Source organism: Bacillus rossius, chromosome 7, assembly GCF_032445375.1.
Source record: "Bacillus rossius redtenbacheri isolate Brsri chromosome 7, Brsri_v3, whole genome shotgun sequence".
Lineage (NCBI taxonomy): Eukaryota > Metazoa > Arthropoda > Insecta > Phasmatodea > Bacillidae > Bacillus > Bacillus rossius.
Genome location: NC_086335.1, coordinates 71,587,065 through 71,610,079, shown reverse-complemented (window position 1 = coordinate 71,610,079; position 23,015 = coordinate 71,587,065). Strand labels below are relative to the sequence as shown.

General features: G+C 47.9%; 1 protein-coding gene across 4 annotated transcripts in view; it reads left to right on the top strand.

Moving 5' to 3' along the window:
• LOC134534370 (protein spire) overlaps positions 1 to 18,561 on the top strand; it is a 105,810-nt gene extending 87,249 nt beyond the window's left edge. Inside the window, exons 8-14 of one of the 4 annotated variants that reach the window (XM_063372824.1) lie at positions 5,924 to 6,015; positions 10,351 to 10,516; positions 13,270 to 13,502; positions 15,235 to 15,372; positions 16,075 to 16,176; positions 16,717 to 17,009; positions 18,215 to 18,561. In XM_063372824.1, the coding sequence (XP_063228894.1) occupies positions 5,924 to 6,015; positions 10,351 to 10,516; positions 13,270 to 13,502; positions 15,235 to 15,372; positions 16,075 to 16,176; positions 16,717 to 17,009; positions 18,215 to 18,398 (1,208 nt within the window). In that variant the 3' untranslated portion in view covers positions 18,399 to 18,561. Of the gene's footprint in view, positions 1 to 5,923; positions 6,016 to 10,344; positions 10,517 to 13,269; positions 13,503 to 15,234; positions 15,373 to 16,074; positions 16,177 to 16,716; positions 17,010 to 18,214 lie in introns of all 4 variants that reach the window. The other 3 variants (XM_063372825.1, XM_063372823.1, XM_063372822.1) reach the window with 3 other exon arrangements.
• Positions 18,562 to 23,015: the final 4,454 nt, after the last annotated feature.

Sequence of the window (23,015 nt, the reverse complement as noted above, 5' to 3'; positions counted from 1 at the left end):
GTTTATGGAAAGGTATCACCTGCACTCGTGGTTGATATTAAGAATATTGATAATCTGTAAATGCTATTTGGTGTATATATTGTTCCGTTTTGGAACATCGTCGTCATCCGCGCATGAAGCGCAGTTTCGTCAATTATTTCCATAGCACAAGCCTGCGGGCATAGCAGTCGGAAAGCAGTTTCCTCTTTTATTTTCATTGCAGTCATAGAAAAACGTTAAAATTCAAAATTATGAGAGAAAAGTGAGGTAATATTTCAGTACTCGCCAGTAATATGTAACTTCTAATCTATCACAAGCCATCTATTTTAATATAATTATAAAAATACGTGCCACTCTCAGGGGGAAGGGGGGGGGGGGGGGTCTCACCTTCTTCGCCGCTGTCGCTCGGAATCCGCTCCGAACTGTCGCGGCCTAGGTACCCAGGGCCGTCCTTCTCGAAGCGACGAGAGAGGCCGTGAAGAGCCACGACATCCCGGGCCGACCCGACTCCCGAACAGTCGAGAAGGACGTCGTTAGCTCGCGCGCCCGCCGGTGGAATTCCCAAGGCCGCTCAGAGATAGCTAGCGGCGCCGAGGCAGGACGAAGGGGAGGGGGGGAGCGACGACCCTTGTAATCCGGCCAGGCACGCGCGGCATGTCTTACTTGCGTCAGTGGCGGCCACGTGACGTCAGAGGCCGTGCAGGGCCGCCAGCCGGCTCCGAGCCTGGTCTCTCGCCTTCCTGACTATTCATTATTGTTATTTCACAAAGTATTCGTGAGGCATTAAGAGAAGTGACGTGGCAACTGCACCGCCCTGTCGCCGATCCCGCTCGCTTCTCCCCACTGTCTGTCACGCACTTCCGTCGCATTCTCGACCTGACTTCCGCCAGATGCCGAGATGTCGCACATCGCCTGCGTCTCCTCGCAGTCCGCGGATCCAGTAGTCAGTAGTCGGCGAGACCGGCTCCTGAATCATTGTTTGAATAATTATGTTATTTGTTTGCGAATAGTATAAATTATTCAAAATCAAATATAAAAGTTTACTAATCTCATTTCATCTGGTTCTTGCAGTCAGTATTCCGTATTTTATTAAAGTATTTTATTTACCCAAGTAAGATTGTTCATGTCCAACCGTAATGACAGTCAGTCTGCCTTTTGGTGGAATTTATCATCAATTGCTGTTATTAGTATTTTATGTATTGTATTTTTATTAAGGCGCCCAACAGGCAAGGAAATGCCTGAGCCTCACTCTGAGCCGTGCACACGCAGTGCGTGACGGGGCACCATGGCCGTGGCCTCGCTGCCTAGAACAGAACCGGTCTAGTCTCCTTGAAAGCAGAACTGCTAGACCCGCGCCTCGCAGCCCCCAGCTTCCTGCTGGCTGTTTCCTCGGTGTGCTCCCTGCCACTCGACCACTCGGCCACTCGGGCACTCGGGCACTCGGCCACTCGGCCACTCGGGCACTCGGGCACTCGGGCACTCGGGCACTCGGCCACTCGACCACTCGGCCACTCGGGCACTCGGCCACTCGGCCACTCGGCCACTCGGGCACTCGGCCACTCGGCCACTCGGGCACTCGGCCACTCGGGCACTCGGCCACTCGACCACTCGGCCACTCGGGCACTCGGCCACTCGGGCACTCGGGCACTCGGGCACTCGGCCACTCGGCCACTCGGGCACTCGACCACTCGACCACTCGGGCACTCGGGCACTCGGGCACTCGGGCACTCGACCACTCGGCCACTCGGGCACTCGACCACTCGGGCACTCGACCACTCGACCACTCGGCCACTCGGGCACTCGGGCACTCGACCACTCGGCCACTCGGGCACTCGACCACTCGGGCACTCGGGCACTCGGGCACTCGACCACTCGACCACTCGGGCACTCGGCCACTCGGGCACTCGACCACTCGGCCACTCGGGCACTCGACCACTCGGGCACTCGACCACTCGACCACTCGGCCACTCGGGCACTCGGGCACTCGACCACTCGGCCACTCGACCACTCGGCCACTCGGCCACTCGGGCACTCGACCACTCGGCCACTCGGGCACTCGGGCACTCGGGCACTCGACCACTCGGCCACTCGGGCACTCGGCCACTCGGGCACTCGGCCACTCGGGCACTCGGGCACTCGACCACTCGGGCACTCGACCACTCGACCACTCGGCCACTCGGGCACTCGACCACTCGACCACTCGGCCACTCGGCCACTCGGCCACTCGGGCACTCGGCCACTCGGGCACTCGGGCACTCGGCCACTCGGGCACTCGACCACTCGGCCACTCGGGCACTCGACCACTCGGGCACTCGACCACTCGACCACTCGGCCACTCGGGCACTCGACCACTCGGGCACTCGGCCACTCGGGCACTCGACCACTCGGCCACTCGGGCACTCGACCACTCGGCCACTCGACCACTCGGCCACTCGGGCACTCGGGCACTCGACCACTCGACCACTCGGGCACTCGGCCACTCGGGCACTCGACCACTCGGCCACTCGGGCACTCGACCACTCGGGCACTCGGCCACTCGGCCACTCGGGCACTCGGCCACTCGACCACTCGGGCACTCGGCCACTCGACCACTCGGCCACTCGGGCACTCGGGCACTCGACCACTCGGCCACTCGACCACTCGACCACTCGGGTACTCGGCCACTCGACCACTCGGCCACTCGGGCACTCGGGCACTCGACCACTCGGCCACTCGACCACTCGGGCACTCGGGCACTCGGCCACTCGGGCACTCGACCACTCGGCCACTCGGGCACTCGACCACTCGGCCACTCGGGCACTCGACCACTCGGGCACTCGACCACTCGACCACTCGGCCACTCGGGCACTCGGCCACTCGGGCACTCGACCACTCGGCCACTCGGGCACTCGGGCACTCGGGCACTCGACCACTCGACCACTCGGCCACTCGGGCACTCGACCACTCGGGCACTCGACCACTCGGGCACTCGACCACTCGACCACTCGGCCACTCGACCACTCGGCCACTCGACCACTCGGCCACTCGGCCACTCGGCCACTCGGGCACTCGGGCACTCGGGCACTCGACCACTCGGGCACTCGGGCACTCGGGCACTCGGGCACTCGACCACTCGACCACTCGGCCACTCGGGCACTCGGGCACTCGACCACTCGGGCACTCGGGCACTCGACCACTCGGCCACTCGACCACTCGGCCACTCGGCCACTCGGGCACTCGGCCACTCGACCACTCGGGCACTCGACCACTCGGGCACTCGGCCACTCGGCCACTCGGGCACTCGGCCACTCGACCACTCGGGCACTCGGCCACTCGACCACTCGACCACTCGACCACTCGGCCACTCGGGCACTCGACCACTCGGCCACTCGACCACTCGGCCACTCGACCACTCGACCACTCGGGCACTCGACCACTCGGCCACTCGGGCACTCGACCACTCGGCCACTCGGGCACTCGGCCACTCGACCACTCGGCCACTCGGCCACTCGGCCACTCGGCCACTCGGGCACTCGACCACTCGGCCACTCGGGTACTCGGCCACTCGGGCACTCGGGCACTCGGGCACTCGGCCACTCGACCACTCGGCCACTCGGGTACTCGGCCACTCGGCCACTCGGGCACTCGACCACTCGGCCACTCGGGCACTCGGGCACTCGGCCACTCGACCACTCGGGCACTCGGCCACTCGGCCACTCGGGCACTCGGGCACTCGGGTACTCGGGTACTCGGCCACTCGGCCACTCGGGCACTCGGGTACTCGGCCACTCGGCCACTCGGGCACTCGGGTACTCGGCCACTCGGCCACTCGGGCACTCGGCCACTCGGGCACTCGGCCACTCGGGCACTCGGCCACTCGGCCACTCGGCCACTCGGGTACTCGGCCACTCGGCCACTCGGGTACTCGACCACTCGGCCACTCGGCCACTCGGCCACTCGGCCACTCGGGCACTCGACCACTCGGGCACTCGGCCACTCGGGTACTCGGCCACTCGGCCACTCGGGTACTCGACCACTCGGCCACTCGGCCACTCGGGTACTCTGCCACTCGACCACTCGGCCACTCGGGCACTCGGCCACTCGGGCACTCGGGCACTCGGCTACTCGGCCACTCGGCCACTCGGGTACTCGGCCACTCGGGCACTCGGGCACTCGACCACTCGGCCACTCGGGTACTCGGGCACTCGACCACTCGGCCACTCGGGTACTCGGCCACTCGACCACTCGGCCACTCGGGCACTCGACCACTCGACCACTCGGCCACTCGGGCACTCGGCCACTCGACCACTCGGCCACTCGACCACTCGGCCACTCGACCACTCGGGTACTCGGCCACTCGACCACTCGGCCACTCAGGTACTCGGCCACTCGACCACTCGGGTACTCGGCCACTCGGGCACTCGGACACTCGGGCACTCGGACACTCGGGCACTCGGACACTCGGGCACTCGGCCACTCGGCCACTCGGGCACTCGACCACTCGGCCACTCGGGCACTCGACCACTCGGCCCCTCGGGCACTCGACCACTCGGCCACTCGACCACTCGGCCACTCGGGCACTCGGGCACTCGACCACTCGGCCACTCGACCACTCGGGTACTCGGCCACTCGACCACTCGGCCACTCGGGTACTCGGCCACTCGACCACTCGGGCACTCGGACACTCGGGCACTCGGACATTCGGGCACTCGGACATAGGCCGTGTGGCGAGTTGCCGTCGTGTCGTGTCCCCGGGAAGGTGGTCGCAGTGCGGTGACGTGTTAGTGTCGGCGTTAGGCGCGCGTGGTCACAGCAATGCACCCCTCAAGGATTCTGGAAGATAATCCCAAGCAGTGGCGCAGCAAGCGGGTGGCAGGGGTGGCCCCCGCCAGGGTCGCCGGCGCAGGGAAGGAGGGGTGGGGGTTTGGCCGCCACGACGGTTTCGCTGTTACTGAACCCCCCCCCCCCCCCTCTCTCTCTCTCTCTTTTCATCCAGAAGGGGCCGCCATTTTCAAGTCTGGCCAGGGGCGCCAGTCACTAGCTACGCCAACTGATCCCAAGTGAAGAGACTCAAAGTGTATCTCGACCACGAACCACTTACAGAACCATGCAGATTGTAGAAAGTGCCTCATATACGGGCTATCGCGTCTCTGTCTCAGCTAAGGCTGGTTTTTAATTCGTGCCCAATAAAGAAGTTAGTTTTTCTTGCAAAAATCTCTACCATTGATTGTCGGGGGACAACCCCGGGAGTTCTGACGTCACATCCTGCTGCAGGGCTGCTGGAGGAACCAGTCATTCTGCAGCACACAAACATTAGCAAGGGGCTAGTGTGTTCGTTGAAAGGATTTGTTGGAGGGTAGTTCATGTACTTAATTTTATTCGTTCGTCTTATTTTTACATTTGGCGAAGTTAAAGTGCGGAAACCACACTTAACCACATTTAAAAAAACTTTTACAAATAAAAATAAACATTAATTAGTGAAACAATGACTTAATCACTTAAAAAAAAAAGGCTAAGCTAAGAAAATAACTCAAACTTAAAAACCGTGGGGGGGGGGGGGGGATGTATAATTAATTATTTATTTCTCAATATATGCTCTTAAAAGTAAAGTCTCATTTCTTAGGGAGAAAAAAGTAGGTGTATAATACAAATATAAAATTTAAAAAAGAGAAACAAAACAAGAACAAAAACTATAATTCACAAAAAAAAATACCTATGTAAACTACATAGTAACACTTTGGTAACTAAAACTACTCATTATTTACCCCTCTATATTATGCTAATTAACTTATCACATAATATGCATACGCCGACCATACACTCACGCTCTCTCGTACCTGCAGTTGCTCGAAGTAACAAAGCAACGTGTGAGCTCCGACGTGAGCTAGCCGAGTCGTTAGCCCTGGAGCGCCGAGGCAGTGACGGCAGTGACGGCAGTGACGGCAGTGACGGCCGTGTGTTGCAGTGATCCCGGTGGAGCCCGTGGCGCCCCCTGCGTCCAAGGACACGCCCAAGTCCACCCGCCGCCTCATCAGGGTCGACTTCTCCCGCCTCAAGGTAACAGACTGTGTGCCTGCTGGTGTCACGTGTGTCTCGACAGCCTAGTTCACCGCCATTCGCCATTTCCAGAGTAGGGACTGTTCCACAGTTCCCCGCACAAATCAGGGGACAGTTGCACTTGTTCGTTGATTTGTTCACTTGATCATTTATCAAACTGCGATGCTCTGGTCCACCGGACTAAAAACAACCCATTCAAATATATCTATAGTTATAACGCCTGATCACAAGAATGAATGATATCTAGTTTCAATGTTTGACGAAACAAATATATCCATGTTCTATTTCAGATTGGCGTGTTGGTGTAAATGATAGCAATGTGCAGGAAAGACTAAAAAATGTATAGTCACATTTTAATGTAATGCATGTTTGTTGAAATGTGTCATGATAATAATGTTCAATAATATTATGCATATAAACATACACACACCATTGAGAACGAAGTTTCAATGGGGCAGGAAAACAGGGAGACCAGGGGGGAACTGGCTGGCGTGACAGGTGGAGAAGCTGCCACCACTTGACAGCGTGACAGCGTGACAGCGTGACAGTAGGGTATGTGGCTGTGTGGTTCGGCGCTCTGCCGCCACGCCGCGCCAACTGCCGCCCGCAAGCCAGGCCAGGTGCGACGCCATCTTGCGCGCTATCGACCGGGCTGCCAGCCAGATGTGGGTCACCTCCGGTGCTGCCAACTGTCAACTGTCAACTGTCAACTGCCAGTTGCCCCTCCCCCCTTGTGCTCTGTAGGGATGCTTGATTGCAGTCGGGTAGTTCTAGTTACAATAGTCTGAAAGGTATCTCATTCCTACACTACAAAAATCATATAACTAAATCGGCCATTATTCCTTCTTTTGAGGCACTGTGAGGTAAACATTTTTCGAAACAAGTATTCAGGGCATCCTCAAAATTAAAATTGACCTTTGGGAAAAAAGTAATTGATGCCTTTTCCTGCCCCGCCACTCCCCCTGTTCTCCTCTGATGCCAGCCTTGTCGCCCCTTGTAGGCCAGTGCAGTGCGGACCTGACTGTACACGCACTTACTACATTTACACCAACTGCCAAGAATTGATACTGTACTGTGACAAACAGAAATAAAAATAATTTTTAGATTTTAATTTTTTCATGGCAAAAATAATATTTATCCTGGAACATTTGTATTTAACTTTATAAATAAGAGTTATTTTTCCATAATTTTTGAAATTTTTTCTATGAGATACAGAGTTTAAATAGTCTTGTGGCATTCCCGTTACATCTAGAAACATTACAAGTTTAATTGGAACCAAAATAAACTCGTGATATTATTGGATGGCACCACTACCTTATTTAAATATATTTTTTATAATATGTTTTAAAATCATGTCCTAGAGTCTTATAAAATACTGTTGAATACGTTATTGTCATATATTACTTAATACCCTAAATTAAAGAACAATATTTCGGACACTAACACTGCATGCCGGCTCTTGTTGCAACGATACGAAATTACATTTTTTTTAATGCAGAAACTGTTGTCACTGAATCAACAATGTATTGGCTGAGAACTGTTACCGTTGCACTCGAAATAGTGTGACTAAGTGCGGTTGTGTGGTTTCATTACAGCAAGTGGAAAGTACGTCCTTAAATAGTGTAGTGATTGATTTAGAATAAAGTTTTAAGTTAATTATGTGTGTTAGCTTTCCTCGTGTGTTTGCAACTATAGAGCCCCCCATCCTTTAAGCCAAGTTTATACCCACAGCATGGAAGTAGGCTATGTTCCAAATCCAGTAGGCTATGTTCCAAATGCAGCAGTCTGTATCCCAAATGCAGTAGGCTGTTTTCCAAATGCAGTAGGATGTTTTCCAAATGCAGTAGACTATGTTCCAAATACAGTAGGCTGTGTTCTAAATGCAGTAGGCAGTGTCCCAAATGCAGTAGGTTGTGTCCTTAATGCAATAGGGTCAGCTCAACTGCAGTAGTTTTAAACCCACCAAGTTCAAATGTAGGTAGGTACTTATTTTGTGTCTGTCATGGTTTGTGACGGTAGTTGCTATAATTGTTTTCACATTTGGTGGACAACTTTCCTAAGTAGGTAAGGGATCGTCCATTAATCACATGAGGCTCGAAAGGGGGGGGGGGGGGGGGGTCCGGGAAAAATTACGAAATATCACAAGCGGGGAGGGGGGTGTAGAGAGATATCACGTGTATTTATTTTTTTGCCCGTTTTATACTAAACCGAAAAGCGACGCGTGACCTTGACTCACCTTAGCCAGGCAACAATATCCCCGCCCGCCGCAACAATAACCACCCGGCACAGTAAGACTGTGATTTTGGCGCCGAATACATGCGTAAATCACATATAAGCCTTTCCTTTATTATTTTTATGCCAGTGAGAATAAACCTGCAACCTTAAAGCGTGTCTGGACTTTTTATCACTGTGCTTAATTTTCCAGAATTAAATTAGATTATACCTATATTTAAACAGGGGCGCAACAACAGGGGGGAAGGGTATTTCCCCCCCCCCCCCTCTGAAAACTTGAAGTGGGGGCAAACGGGGGCAAAGAAAGTGCTGTGTAATCAATTTTTAGATAATAAAACTGTTTAAAAAGCACCATTTTCCACCTTGAAATACAAATTTTCCCGGGGGAGGACCCCCGGACTCCCCACTTATAGGGGGGATCGATGATGTGTATTGCCCCCCCCCCCCTCCCCTTTTGGAAATTTAGTTGTTGCGCCCCTATATTTAAAGATAATATTCTGAAATTGTTAAAAATATTTTGTACCAAAAAAATACATGTGATTTATTGGAGGGGGGGGGGGGGGGGGGAGTCTAAAATCTCACCACAAATCACTAGGGGGGAGGGGGGGGTTAAAAATTTGCTAAAAAAACATCACGTGATTAATGGACGACCCCTAATAGCCAATCATACATAAGGGTCAGTTCGTGCGGATACCATTATGTTGTTATGATCCACTCTGTGTTGAATGTTGTAAAAATAAGGCACATTGGATGGGCCGATTATATTCAACGGATGGTAAAGCGCAGAGTAAGGTACATCGGCACCATATCTGTGACAGAGTTACTGTTCAATATATCATAGGTATAACCAGCTTTATAGATTGCACTAAGATACACATTAAGCAGATGTTGACTGATGACAGCATAATAGCTTAAGATATGCTTCAGATCGTCAAGTACTCATACATAAAATAAATGTGTAGTTTTGAGTTGGTAGAAAGTGTTCGTAGCTGTTTGGGCACTTGGTACCTGCAAGGACTTGAGTGAGTTTGAAGTGACTGCGGTGCTGAACGCTGCTCGCCGTATTGACGCCAGCGGGCATCCATGTTGTCTTCTAGCTGTTCGTCCCGTGTCTTGTGTGTTGCTCCCGGGTGCAGTGGGGAGACTGTCTGAGGCCACGCTGGCAGCTGTTGGTGAGTAGCGGCGGGCCTTGTGCCTCGCTGTCTAGTCGCGCTCTGTAGCGGGGCCAGTTTCTGCTGCTCTAGATCACCTAGCATAGCCTCAGTGGGTATCAGCTGATGTACTAAACAACGTGTAGTTTGTAGAGCTTGACTAACACGTTTTAAGTGTGTTAAAGTGCATTAGAACAGCAAAGATTTGGGGTGAGTTGCTCCATACAGGGCTTGAAGGATTAGGCCTCGTATTCACCCAAGTCTTTACTCCATGTATAGATGACACTCCGGCCTGTAGTTGCCGGCGTGCGACAACTGCCACAGTAATGTTGCGAGAAGAAATGTCCAGAGGCGACCAGAGCCCGGCAGCAGCCACGTGACCGGTCTCTTCTCCAGTAGTGGCGGACAAGAGCTAAACATTTCATTTTGAGATTAGACCTATTGATATTTCCGCTATCGACGAGCAAACCATTCATATAACTTCTGAAGGAAATGAAAATGGACCTGTAGTTTCCCGCCCGAGGCGATGGGACGGGCTGACACAGGAGCCGGCTGCCCCACGCGAGGGTCAGGCCTGTTGTTCCGGTGTGTGCCGAGTTGGAACTATCACACCGAGTGTTGATGCCCGCCGCTGCAGCAGTTGGCACGCGCCAGTCGTCCTCCCTGGAGTACGTGCAGATGCTACCCAACATTGCTGCTGAGGATGATACCAGTTTGTGTCAATCTGTGTTACCTTTTTTTAGTGCTGCTTTGAATGTTTGTATAAGACACTCGGAAAGATGGTTTTTCTTTCATGTTTTAGTCCGGTAGGGACCTGGCTTGTGTTCGAACTGAAGCAGCGCTGAGGGCGACACGGCATCTCCTCGGTGGCTCGCCTGCAGAGTGGCGCTTGTGGCAGTGTCCTCGCAGACTGTGATGTAGAGTGGGGCTGAGGAGGCCGGCTCAGTTGCAGGACGAGGACGACGATGACGACGAAGAGGACCTGCCGTCGCCGCCAGTCCGCGGCACCCAGAGGGACTCCCACGCCGGCTCCTCGACCAAGAAGGCGTCCCCCTGGCGCCGGACAGGTACCCTCACGCCCCAGGAGTATCACAGCTACATCGACAGCGCCCTAGCGTGTACGCCTCCAGGTTACTGTGTGTGTGTCTGCCGCTCCGCATGTGTGCATGGCTGCCTCGCATGCCCGTCCCGAGCTGCTGGCGGCAGGAACACCGTCCCGACTCCCGGCGACTCCCGGCACTCGTGTCTGAGCACCCACCAAGAGCTCGCAGCCCACATAACTGAACATTAGCGATCTCAGACTGGAAGAGGTTTCAGAGGTCTCGCGGTGCCTCCTTCTTCGACACAGCGCACATGAATTACAACCAATAGAAAAATAATATTAATAGAAATACATTTTTAAACACAAGATTGATAAATTAGTGACAAATAAATGTGTGCATTTAAAGCATGTAGTTAGGACTTGTCAAGAGACGGCAGAGGTGCAAATCTGTTGGATGTGCAGTGGGGCACACGCGGCCCGAGAAGTTTAGCGCGTGGCTTTAACAGACACAAGTCATCTCTGGTAAGGGTGCTCGTTATACATAAAATATAGTTTTGACATCAAATCTTTTTCACAGTCACAATTTTGCAAGCGCAAGCAGTGAGGGGCTTCTTTATTTCAGGGGGAGAGAGACAAACCCTCCCATCCCCCCCCCCCCCCCCCCCCTCAGATCATTGGCATGCTTTGACGTAGTTAGTCATGTTTTAACCTTGCTACATATAATGGAATCTCCATTGTTAAAAACTTTCTTTAAAATGTCATTTAAACTGTTTCCACAACGCGAACACTACATTTCAGCCAATGTTTTAGGCATCTAACCAATAAGGCCCAAAAATTAGCTAAAGAACAAAAAATGCTTCACACACTTACCACTGCCACTTATTGGTCAGTGATGCTCCCAGTCAGTCATTCAAGCATCCGAGAGTTAGAACTACAGAGCATGCTTCTGTTTCCTTCTTACCTCAAGTAGTAACTTTCTATTGTAAGTTCAACATGTTTACGAAATTGTTATAGAACACACTTACATGTTCATGACATCACTGTCCTTGTCAGTGTAGCTTTTATGCTCAACTTCAGTCCAAACCCCAACTCTCCTACAACAGTTTCTAATTTCGTTTTGCATACGGTACTTATCGATTCTCATATCATTATGGTTTAATTTTTGCTGCAGTGTGCTGCCTGACTAGCCTTCACAATGCATAACACTAGTAATGCAAGTATCCTTATTTTTCTTTATTAATTTGTTAATTTACTGCTTAATAAACTCCATTTTTATAAATGTTTTTAATGTATGCTTGTAGCTGTATATTAAAATCTAATGTTTGTTCTAAACTACTGGTGCAAACTAATTTTTTAATGTGGCTTGTTTGGATTGATAAATAACAGTTAACTATGTACTTACACAATAAAACATTTTTTTACAAAATGTATGACTACCTTAAACATTGGGTTTTGCATGTAATTATGATAGTTATGTAATCTGTTTTAAGTAAGTTGCAACATAACTGCAAAAAAAAATACATTGTTTGTATGTATTCATTTTATTTTCTACTTATTTAAATATTTTTAAGGCTTAAGAATGAAAGTACAAATATATTCCTATAGCCAAATATATTTTTCTATTCCAGCATTCCATTTCAAACCTTTCGCTCAGTACATTTGTACTTATCTTACTCTGCTGTCCTGCTTCATCCAGGGGTCTGCAGACTAGTAGCACCTCCATAGAGTTAAATATGGAAATGATCATTACATTTTTAAAGACATCACTTTTTTTATGGGTTTTGTAGAATTTTGATTTCCATATGATTAGAGAAAAATTTTTAAATTCAATCTAAATTTGGAATTTTTACTTTTTTATGCAACATCCCAGCAGAGCAATATTTTATCACTCCTCTGTAATCTTATTTCTCCTTTGGCTTCAAATAATTCCAGTATTATACTATTACTATTGCTCGACACTAGTAACTATTGTAGTAGATAGTTCTGTGTCTGCTTAGCAGAACTTCACTTCGTTCGATGGTACTTTACTTCAAGTCCTTGTCTCTGTAAGCTATGCTTTCATGTCAATATGTATGATTCTTAGTGACATTATTCAAGGTTACTTCATACAATTTGAAGAAGATGCAGCTATCTAATTCGAACACAGCAAAACGTATTGTAATGCAGGATGTTGACAGTTGAAGAATATGCAGTGTGAGGTGGTGTAATAGGTAACAGGTAGTGCAGTTATAATTGGAGCGTGGTGTGGCTCGCACTAAAGTGGGGTGTGTGATGGTGTGACCTGCACTAGCGCGGGGTGTGTGATGGTGTGTCCCGCACTAGCACTGTGTGTGTGACGGTGTGGCCCGCACTAGCGCGGGGTGTGTGACGGTGTGGCCCGCACTAGGGCGGGGTGTGTGACGGTGTGGCCCGCACTAGCGCGGGGTGTGTGACAGTGTGGCCCGCACTAGCGCGGGGTGTGTGACGGTGTGGCCCGCACTAGCGCGGGGTGTGTGACGGTGTGGCCCGCACTAGCGCGGGGTGTGTGACGGTGTGGCCCGCACTAGCGCGGGGTGTGTGACGGTGTGGCCTGCACTAGCACTGTGTGTGTGACGGTGTGGCCCGCACTAGCGCGGGGTGTGTGACGGTGTGGCCCGCACTAGCGCGGGGTGTGTGACGGTGTGGCCCGCACTAGCGCGGGGTGTGTGACGGTGTGGCCCGCACTAGCGCGGGGTGTGTGACGGTGTGGCCCGCACTAGCGCGGGGTGTGTGACGGTGTGGCCCGCACTAGCGCGGGGTGTGTGACGGTGTGGCCCGCACTAGCGCGGGGTGTGTGACGTGTTGCCGCAGCCTACGACCTGGCCACGCAGTGCCCGGCGCGCAGGGCCGTGGTGCGCAGACACACCATCGTGGCGGCGGCGGCCGAGGCGGGCACGCAGTCGCTGCCCCACTCGCGGCCGGCGTCGCGCGGCCCGGCGCTGTCCTCGGCCAGCTCGGAGACGGACTACTCCAACATGCTGGGCTGCGCCCTGCCCGAGATGTCGTGGTCTCGGAGCTCCCTGCAGGACGAGCTGCTGCACTCGGTGCGTGGTCCCGCCACTCGCACCACTGACACACAGGCACAGCCTCAACCAGAGAGTTAGGAGACTCTTCAGATATACTTGATCGTAAAATAAAATGCATTTAATTCATAGGGATAGGCCAACTCTACAGAAATAAATGTGTTCATCTTAATAGTTCATATTAACAATGAGTCATGTCTTTTAAATATGTAAGATATTTTGTTTTATTTTATTACTGTGGTGTATAACTTGTTGTATAACATTATTTTTTAAGTAGGTAATAACGTAGAAACAAGCAAAGTTAAAGATAACTGGAGTCCTCATCATAAACTAAAATTATAAGTTAAAGAAAACCACCTCGCATTTCTATAAATTGTTCATTTAAATATCAATAATATATGGACGTATACTTTCTTGTAAATTACTTTCAGTTACATAGTTAATATAAATATATAATTTATTTAATTACTTTTGTTTTTATTGTTTATTTTAGAATCATTTTTAAAAATTGTTGTGGTCTTAACTAGGTACTATAAAACAACAGATCAAATTGGCAGAAATATGTATTAAAAGTTATTAGAACAATTAGAGAAATAAATACCTACTATTAATAATAACATTTTTGCATAAGGTAAAGTATAGAAATATATTAATGAAGTATTTACAAAATTAAAATATAAAATGCAATGACAGGGTCTAAAACATGTCTTGGTCATCATGTTTCATTCACTAGCACCATGCACTTTACCGTTGTGCTACAAACACACATAACCTACAACCTTGAGGTGTTACCTCATAAATATAATGAATGAAGCTAGTTTAATAAAAAATTCTTGAAGTTATGTTTTTTCATATTAAATTTATTTAAGATTACAAAATATATACATTTGACCAGTATTTTTGGTATGTTTTGCGATGCACTTGAAGCTTGCTTCCAAATTATTAAGTGAAGAGCTCACAAATGTGATAGGCTACTAACCACTAATGGCATGGTTTTTGAATGTTGCATCTGTCTAACATTTGTCCAGGGAAGCACTTGTCTCGTTTGGAGAAAGTGCAGCATGCTAACAGTTAACAACACTGCAACAGCCAAGTTTTGTTTTACATGGTTGGTAATGTGGTTAAGTATTTGAAAAACAATGTACGTATGTGTTGCCGGCAAGCAAAATGATTTTCTACTACTTTCACGTGTTTTTGCAAGTATTTTGAATGCAAGTTGCGCCGGTGTTATTCTCAGCCAGGGACGGATAGGCTACATCAGTGGAGGAAGAATAGTTTTTTAATGACCGTTACTTCTGTGGAAGACATCTGCAATGATTAGGGGCTTCGATTAGATGAGTCGTCTTTGATACAGATCAAGCTTTTGAGCTGTTACATGAGTTGTTCCTCTGTAGAACTAGTCCTGGTAGAAGCGACATTGTTCACGTGATCACAACTCTTATCGCAAACGTCATACAACCGAGAACAGAAATGAACACTAGCAAGCAGATGTAAAACAGTTTCTGAATGGCTGTTGATAAGTTTCAGATTATCGATAACCTGCCGGATTTCTGTCCGGTTAATGGCCAGAGACGGCTGTTCCGAAAGCTGAGGAATGATAAGCGAGCAAGAGCAACTTCTTGAAACTTTTTTTTTTCGTTTGAAGTAGCAAATTTTCAATAATGCCGTTAATTGAGGAGTTCCTTCTCTGTAACTGAAGTGCAGAGAGGAGGGTAGAGGGCGTGTCGGTCTGGCACGGACGTGCTCTGTGCAGAAGAACTGGCAGCAGGCGATGGAGTGCGTGTCGCTCACGCTCGAGGAGATCGTGCACATCCGGAGCGTGCTGACCAAGGCGGAGCTCGAGGGGCTGCCGGTCGAAGGCCACGTCAAGGAGGACGTGGAGAAGAGGAAGGTACGAGTCCTCTCTCGTCGCAGGGCTTTTGGTTGTTGCAGTTCCTGTTCCTGCATGTTACCTTGTGTTGCTTAATGTTCTATGTCTGCATGCATTTCATGGAACATAGTCATGTAAATGAGATCTCGATTCAAGTTTCACAAAAAGAAAATGTGTATACATTTATTTGGCTTAATTGTCTTCGTGAACTACAGCCGACCTTTCTCGGGACAGACGTTCACGTTACCATGGATACTTTTATCTTAACTCAAGTCAGAGTGTATGAGCACATGGCGTGGCACATTTTGGATCTTCACGATGTGACTATGTTCCTTTCAAAAATTTTGTTTCAGAATGTGTGTAGCATGCATTTGTTTCCCTAGTTGATGCCCATTCCGTAATAAAATGTTATGTAACTAATAATGTGGTATGTTTTCTTTATTACTCGATGAAAGTTATAATATTTTTACCTCCCCTAGCAAAATGTATTACACAATTTTTATACTTGCATTTTCTTTGCTTACATGCGCATGAACCCTTCTGCGTTGCTGGCACTACATATTGACTTAACTCAGTGTCGTAACATACTGTAGTACGCCGAGAGTTGTGTTTGCAATTGAAAATCTTTATAGATGAAATAAATGTCAGTATTTTGGACAAGAATGCTTACAGCCGTAACTCGGTGTTGATGGCAGACATTGTGAGCGTGCCTGTGTGTTGCAGGTGTGTTTCCTGTGCTTGAAGACGAGGTTCGGGCTGTTCGGTCCGCGCGGGAACGAGTGCAAGCTGTGCAAGAGGACGATCTGTTCGCGCTGCTCGTCCAAGGTGAGGCGCTGACGCTTGCGGAGCCCAGTGCTTGCTTGGTTCCACTGCTTCACAAGTCATTCGTGCCTGACGGTGCACTTGAAATGTTCAGATTTTTGACTTGCCTTACCATAAATGCAGGTGTGAAAATGTTCCGTGTTTCGACCAAACACTCAGCTTTATTTCTATATGTATTTGATCTCTCTGCAGTGCAGAGAGAAGAATTATTTTCTACTACTATTATACAATTGGCTTTTAGAATAGTAGATGGCTTCTTAGATTTATGAATGTGATCACGACCAATTGTGACCTAAGGTGTAGAATATTGGCCTAGCTGAAAGCAAATTAGGCAATTTCTTAAATAGATATCATGGTTTAGTTAACTACCTACAGTTAGTACATCACCTTGATAAATCCAGCTGTGGTGCAGATAGTGTTGAAGTGTAAAGCGGGCCGTGTAGAGCCCTGCGGTTGTAACCACTGCATGTGAGGGGATTGCAGTTGAGAAGGCCTGCCGGGTGAGAGAGAGGTGGTAACGAATGCGGGATGTGCTGTTTGCAGATGCGCATCCCTACGGAGCACTTCTCACAGGTGCCGGTGTACGCGCTGAGCCCCGGACTGTCGTCGCCCGAGGAGGAAGCCAAGGACTCGTTCCCGCGCTCGCTCATGAGCCGGCTGATGGTGCCTCAAGGGGCGCGCAACAGCGTGGGCAGCGCGCCCTCCAGCCCGCACCTGACCCGCGGGGAGTCAGCCTCGGCGCCCGGCTCGGGCATGGGCTCCAGCATGGCGGACAGCATGGAGGGGCCCATGTCGCTGCCCGCCTGCAGCCCTGCCTCCGCGTCGGGCGACCGCAGGTGAGCGCACCCCCCCTCCCTGCCCGCTCCTGACCCGCGGGGAGTCTGCCTCGGCGCCCGGCTCGGGCATGGGCTCCAGCATGGCGGACAGCATGGAGGGGCCCATGTCGCTGCCCGCCTGCAGCCCCGCCTCCGCGTCGGGCGACCGCAGGTGAGCGCATGTTGCCGTCCCTGTCCCGGGCTGCTGTCTCTCACCTCGTACATGCACATTGGCAACATCTGCTTGTGATGCTTTCTCACCTCATCATATTCAGTCATGTTTGCCCCCTCGTAGCGACCGGATGAGTTTACACCAAGTCCGTCCTAGTCAAAATCTGTGACATAAAAATGTGCACTTTTCTCCATGTGATGTCAGCACCAAAGTTCCTCATGGACCTCGAGCAGTTGACGTCCATAACTGCCGGCAGTAGACGGGTCTCAGCCGTAGTGATTCTGTTTTGGTTATGGAAGCTTCATGCTCAGTGTGTAGTGGATTTGGATTCATAATCGAGGAACAAACAAAGCACTGGTAATAGAACTCGGGAGTACCTCAAGGAAAACCACCAGTTCATTGCAGTGCCCCACTTTTATTTTTTGTGAAAATCCAGGTTGACCCCTTTGGTAATCCAACTCTTGTGGGAGGGAGTGAAGCCTTTGGTGGTTGGCCCAGTAGAGCTGGCAGAAAGCATTTCCATTGGTTAAGAGCCTGCCACTCCGCTCTGTGAAGCCGCCGGCTAGGAATCGGAGATATTTTTTTTTATAAAACATTAATAAAATATATATAATATTTAGTGAGAGTTCTCAATGAAATACAAATTAATGATTGACTAGAAATACTGTCGTCATGATAGTTTTGTGAAAATAATATGTCTGCATTAAGAGGAATGTGCATACTGTTGCTTTTCACACATTGTCCCTCTTTGCCACTGCAGAATAATTATAAAAAGTTTTTAATTTTTTTGTTTGGAATGTTGCACGTGCCTTTGAAAGGCTCATGGAACCAGACACACTGGCTAGTGAAGTGACCTGTCATTGGTCCAGTCATACGAGCTCGTCACACATACAGAATTCCAGTGACGGAAGTAATAGTATCGTACGCCCACCTGATGTGTCTGCCAGTTCTGGAATAATATGTTACGTGGTACATACAAATATTTTCAATCACAAAACTAACAAGAGGTGTGCGGATGTTGGGAGTGTTTGAGCGGGGCCGACCGCGGTTGCAGGTCGCGTCTGAACCGGTCGATGACCATGGGCCAGCCGCAGATCAAGAAGGAGAAGCTGAAGGGCCTGCAGATGATCGTGTGCCACGACTGCAAGATGATGGTGATCCAGATCATCAAGACCTCGCGCACAAGCCGCAACAACGCGATCCGCAACCTCACCCTCAACCTGTCTCCCGTCTACTGAGGGGGCCCGCGCGCCTGGCCGCACGAGTCGTGTTGGGAGCGGCGCAGCCCGGCGATCCTGCAGCATCGATGAAACACTGTTCGCAGCTGAGAAATGTCAGCTGAGTTCGGTATTCTGATGTACAAAATCTCAAGCACCCATAAAACCATTTTTTGTACAGTCAGTTGCCAGGATAATTGTTACTGTTGGTGTTGACTGCTCCTAACAAAGTTCATGTAACGAAGGTGCTCCATCGTGTTAGTACTAAAATCAAACGTAGAGTCGGTTGAAAGCGTGGAAATCGCTAATCCTCCCGTGGAGTCCGACCGGCTCTTCACTGTTACGAATTTTGTCGTGCCTGTTACATGGACTTCCTCCCTAAAGTATTTTATTAAATTGCATGTCCTCAAATGTATTAAATTCCTCTGCCACTTGGCATGTTAATATTGTAAATATGTATTTGAAAATAACTTAGTGGAATGTTTTAATTTCGAGAAATGTACCTATGTTATGTACCTACGTAGACTAATGTTCTAGCGATAAGTATTGTTGATTGTCGTGCCATGCGCTCTGTACGGCCCAGACCGGTGGGATCTCACAGGTGATGAAGCTATGACCAGGCAAAGTGAGACACTTTATAATAACATAGTTTAAGGAACAAAGTACAACATTTAAATGTGCTAGGAAAAGTTATTTATAACACTACTAATTGATGGGTTTAGAACTGATGACCAGTGCTAAAGAATAGGTTTGTTTCTGTTGTTTTACTTGTGCCATTGTAGTCTCCCAACCAGTAATCTTGCAGCACCTTGTACAAAAACATAGTTGTGACCGCAATCAACCCAGACAAAGCACGCGCTCTGTGGAGACGCTCGCAGCGCCAGTACCGGTGTCGCTCGGAGACCCGCGGGTTTCACTGGTTCGCGAGGCGACGTCGGTCGTCGACAAGTGCCCCCAGTAACAAACACACGTCCTACTGTAAACCAGCCCCGTCACGGCCAGCCCGACTCCTCGCTGAGACAGCAACAGTGAACCGCGCCTAATGGCCACGGCAATAGTCCGACCCGTCTGCTGTAGAACCGCAGGAACGGCTGGATTTCTGATGCGTCCAAGCTTCTAGCACTGCCTGTCGCCTGGTTGGTTTGGTGCCGATGGTGTTAATATCCTCGTTCTGAAAGCTGAGGTAAATAGCGTCGCTGTTATCGTTACGAAGATGTCAATTAAGTTCTTCCAGTTACTATATATTCTGTGGCGATTGTTGAGCACCAGTAGGTGTTTTGAACTTATTTGAAAGTATACAGCTTGCAGTCTCATTATTTACGTTCAGGTAGCAGCAGCCAGCCTCATACAAAATATTTAAAATATTTCGTAGATATCAAATTTTATGTTACAAAATCATGTTTCAAATTGCAGATTACTACATGTAGATTTAATATTTAATTCAACACTTGATTTTCATTTTGTATCTATGTATTATTTACTGTAAATGTTACTCTAACTGTTTTGGTACATATTTATGTTACGAGAGACCTGTATAAACGTTAAGGCCTTTTGATTATAGTATGTTATAGATTCACCTTTTTTAATGCGTGAATTTCTTACTGTAGTTGATTGTTCCTGAACAAAGCTTTGTTTTTAACTTTTATTTCTTTGTATGGCTATTCATTTGACCTTGAAGATAGTTTGAGCCTGTGGGGCTAGATTATAGGTGGTTCAGATGTGTCTTCTCCTTGCTCCAGCCCGACAGTGTGAGCGTTGCGACGGCTACGATGAGAGATCACTGTTGCAAAATTTGGCTTCTATTTTAATAAAATGAATTATATTCTTCATGGGAAATTTCGTAAGTAATTATCTAAAGAGAGAAAATTCTGGACCAAGAACTGATAACAGTGCATTCCAACAAAAAATAATAAACATTAGGTAAAATGCAGTTCTTACTGCATTTCAGTACTTATAATAACTTGGTGTAGGTTGTCAGCTGAAAGCTATCCATTATTATCCCCCTAAGTTTCGTTTTAAAAGATACCTATTCTAAATTTTTTATCCTTTCTTTTGACTCATTATACAGCAACCTTTGTTTATTTTACATATATATTTAAAAGCCAGAAGAGAGAACATGGATACATGTATGAAGGAACACCAGCTACCTATGTATGTCATTTTCGATTAACAAAGAAACCTCATTATAAAATTTCTCTTCAAAGGATTTCTCCCTTAAAGTATAAATGTTCAGATTTCTACAAGTTGTTTTACATTTAGTAACACTTCAGTATAGAGCACTCTCATTATTAAATACCAAACTGTGGGCAGCTTCAGGTACGTTGTAATGAGATGGCACTGCAATATCTATTTTTAACTTTTCTCTTTTCTGAAAGAATGTTCTAACTGTAAGTTGAGCAGTACGGTAATTGTTAGAGATGTTAGTGCCGTGGGGAAACATTCATTGAATGAGCTGCTTTTTTTCTATTGTAAAATTAATTTAAGGGTCCAACATCGGTTCACTAGCTTTAGCAGCACAGATATGTTGAACCTAACTATTGTTGGTAAAAACTCAACAATATTTAAATATATATATATATTATACACATATCTTTGAACTACGGTTTCATGGCACTTGCGTTGTCTCGCGTAAGTGAATACAGCCTCGGGGCTCATATCTTGAAGGAAGAAACTTATGAAACATGGTTGCTGGTGTTTGTAGTCGCGAGGTCGCTGGCTGGGTTCACGTGGACCGAGCAACCGTAAACACTTCTACCAAACACTGCAGCCAGACTTCCGAGGGCACATGAGCTGGCTGGCTCACGCAGCGCCCTCTACGCGCCAGGCGCGGAACTGCAGTGCAGTCTCGGTCTACGCATCGGAAACTCGTCTCAAAGGGACTTGAGCGACTTCTAAGTTAATGTAATGCTGGAATGTTAGAGTTAAAGGTTTCCTGCACTCGTTTATAACACGATTGATTGTGTGTTCAGAATTTTTTTTCACCTGAAAAGGTTGTCTAATCATTAGTTTTAGCCGTTTTCACTGTCCAGAAAATAAATCTTGAAGACGAAACCATGAAATTAAACTTGTATAGGCAAGTGCAATGGCTCAAAATGCCTTCATGATTGGACACTTTCAAGAAATCTTGGACGGCCTGCAGATGGTGTGTCACCAGAAGCCTGTGCACCGCTAGGCGGCCAACTTACAGTGTTTCTATCTTTCTAATTCTCTAAGTATGGCGCCATAAATTATTCGTCAATTTTTATAAAATTTTTCTGCTGTTTGAATATGAAATGGGGGAAAAAACATTTTAGCAAGATGATGAAAACTTGTTTATCTTTTTTTTTATCCCCTTTTCTTTGCTTTATTTCCGTTTACAAACCCCCAGAATTTTGTATGTGATACCAAAGCTACACGTAACAACTGGAGGACAAAGCTTGAACAATAACACGTAGAGCCCGTGATTGCTGTTGGCGACAGATGCGTCACTTTGCGTGAGAACCCAGCACGACACGATCCTCGAAGCGCACGCGCCTTGCTTAGCGAGTAGCACGGCTACACGTCGTTGAGTCGATACACAGGCTGCTTTATCGAAACAGTTGCCACCAAAATTAAAGTACAGAAGAAATTGACTAAACTTTTTTTAAAATCAAATATCTGAAGAATGCTATTTCTTCACAAAGTAGATTACAAGTCTTTAGCACAGCATATTTGTAAGTGCCTTTTCTTAAACTCATCAGTTTTAGCAACACTAAAATATGTTTAAATGTAGTAAGTTAGTAGCGGAACTTAACACAGAAATCAGTTAGAAATTAACTCCCAATACTGAAAAAGATACAGAAATTTAAAAAAATATATTAAAACTGATTAATTTTAGATGTACGGAAGATAAAACACCGGTTATTAACTTGATATGAACTAAATAAATAATCCAAATTCCAAAAACACTAATTAGTAATTAAGTTTAAGTTTTTCCAGTTCAGTCTCCACATTCAGTGCAGTCAGTGTCCGACGTGAGTTTGGCAGCAGGCAGTCTTCAGTTGGATTTGGGAGGAAAAGCAGATGTAATGATTTGTTAGTAAACATTTTAGCAACATGGACTTAAGTGATGAATAATTAACCCTATAAGACAATGTATTTTGGAAAATATTCTTTTTCAAAGTTGTCAGTAAATATGAACAAAATTTTGGATGAAAAGTTCCATTGCTGTGTAGCGTTATCTTTGGCATGGTGTAGCCGGATAAATTTAAATAAAAAACAAGATGCAAAAATAAAAAATATGTATTTATCTTTAACTACATGAAATTCTTATGCTAGTGAACCCTCTAATCCTGCCGCGGAGCAGATCCCAAATCAGGTCCCTTGCGCTCCACGGAACTCCGTGTGCTGCGACAGATGTGCGCTCTGCCCCAGAGAACACAACACACAGTTGGGTGCGTGGCGGATATAATTTAACACACTCCAAACCATATTTAATGAAAGTGCCACTATTTTTTGTAAGTTAAAATAAATTTATTTCCTTGAATAACTGTAAAAATTTAAATGTTAGATAAAATGAATGATATATGTATATATTGGTAGATCCATGAGCATTATATATTTTAAACATACATATATTTATACTGGTGTTGTCATCTAAGTACATAAAGCTAGAATTTT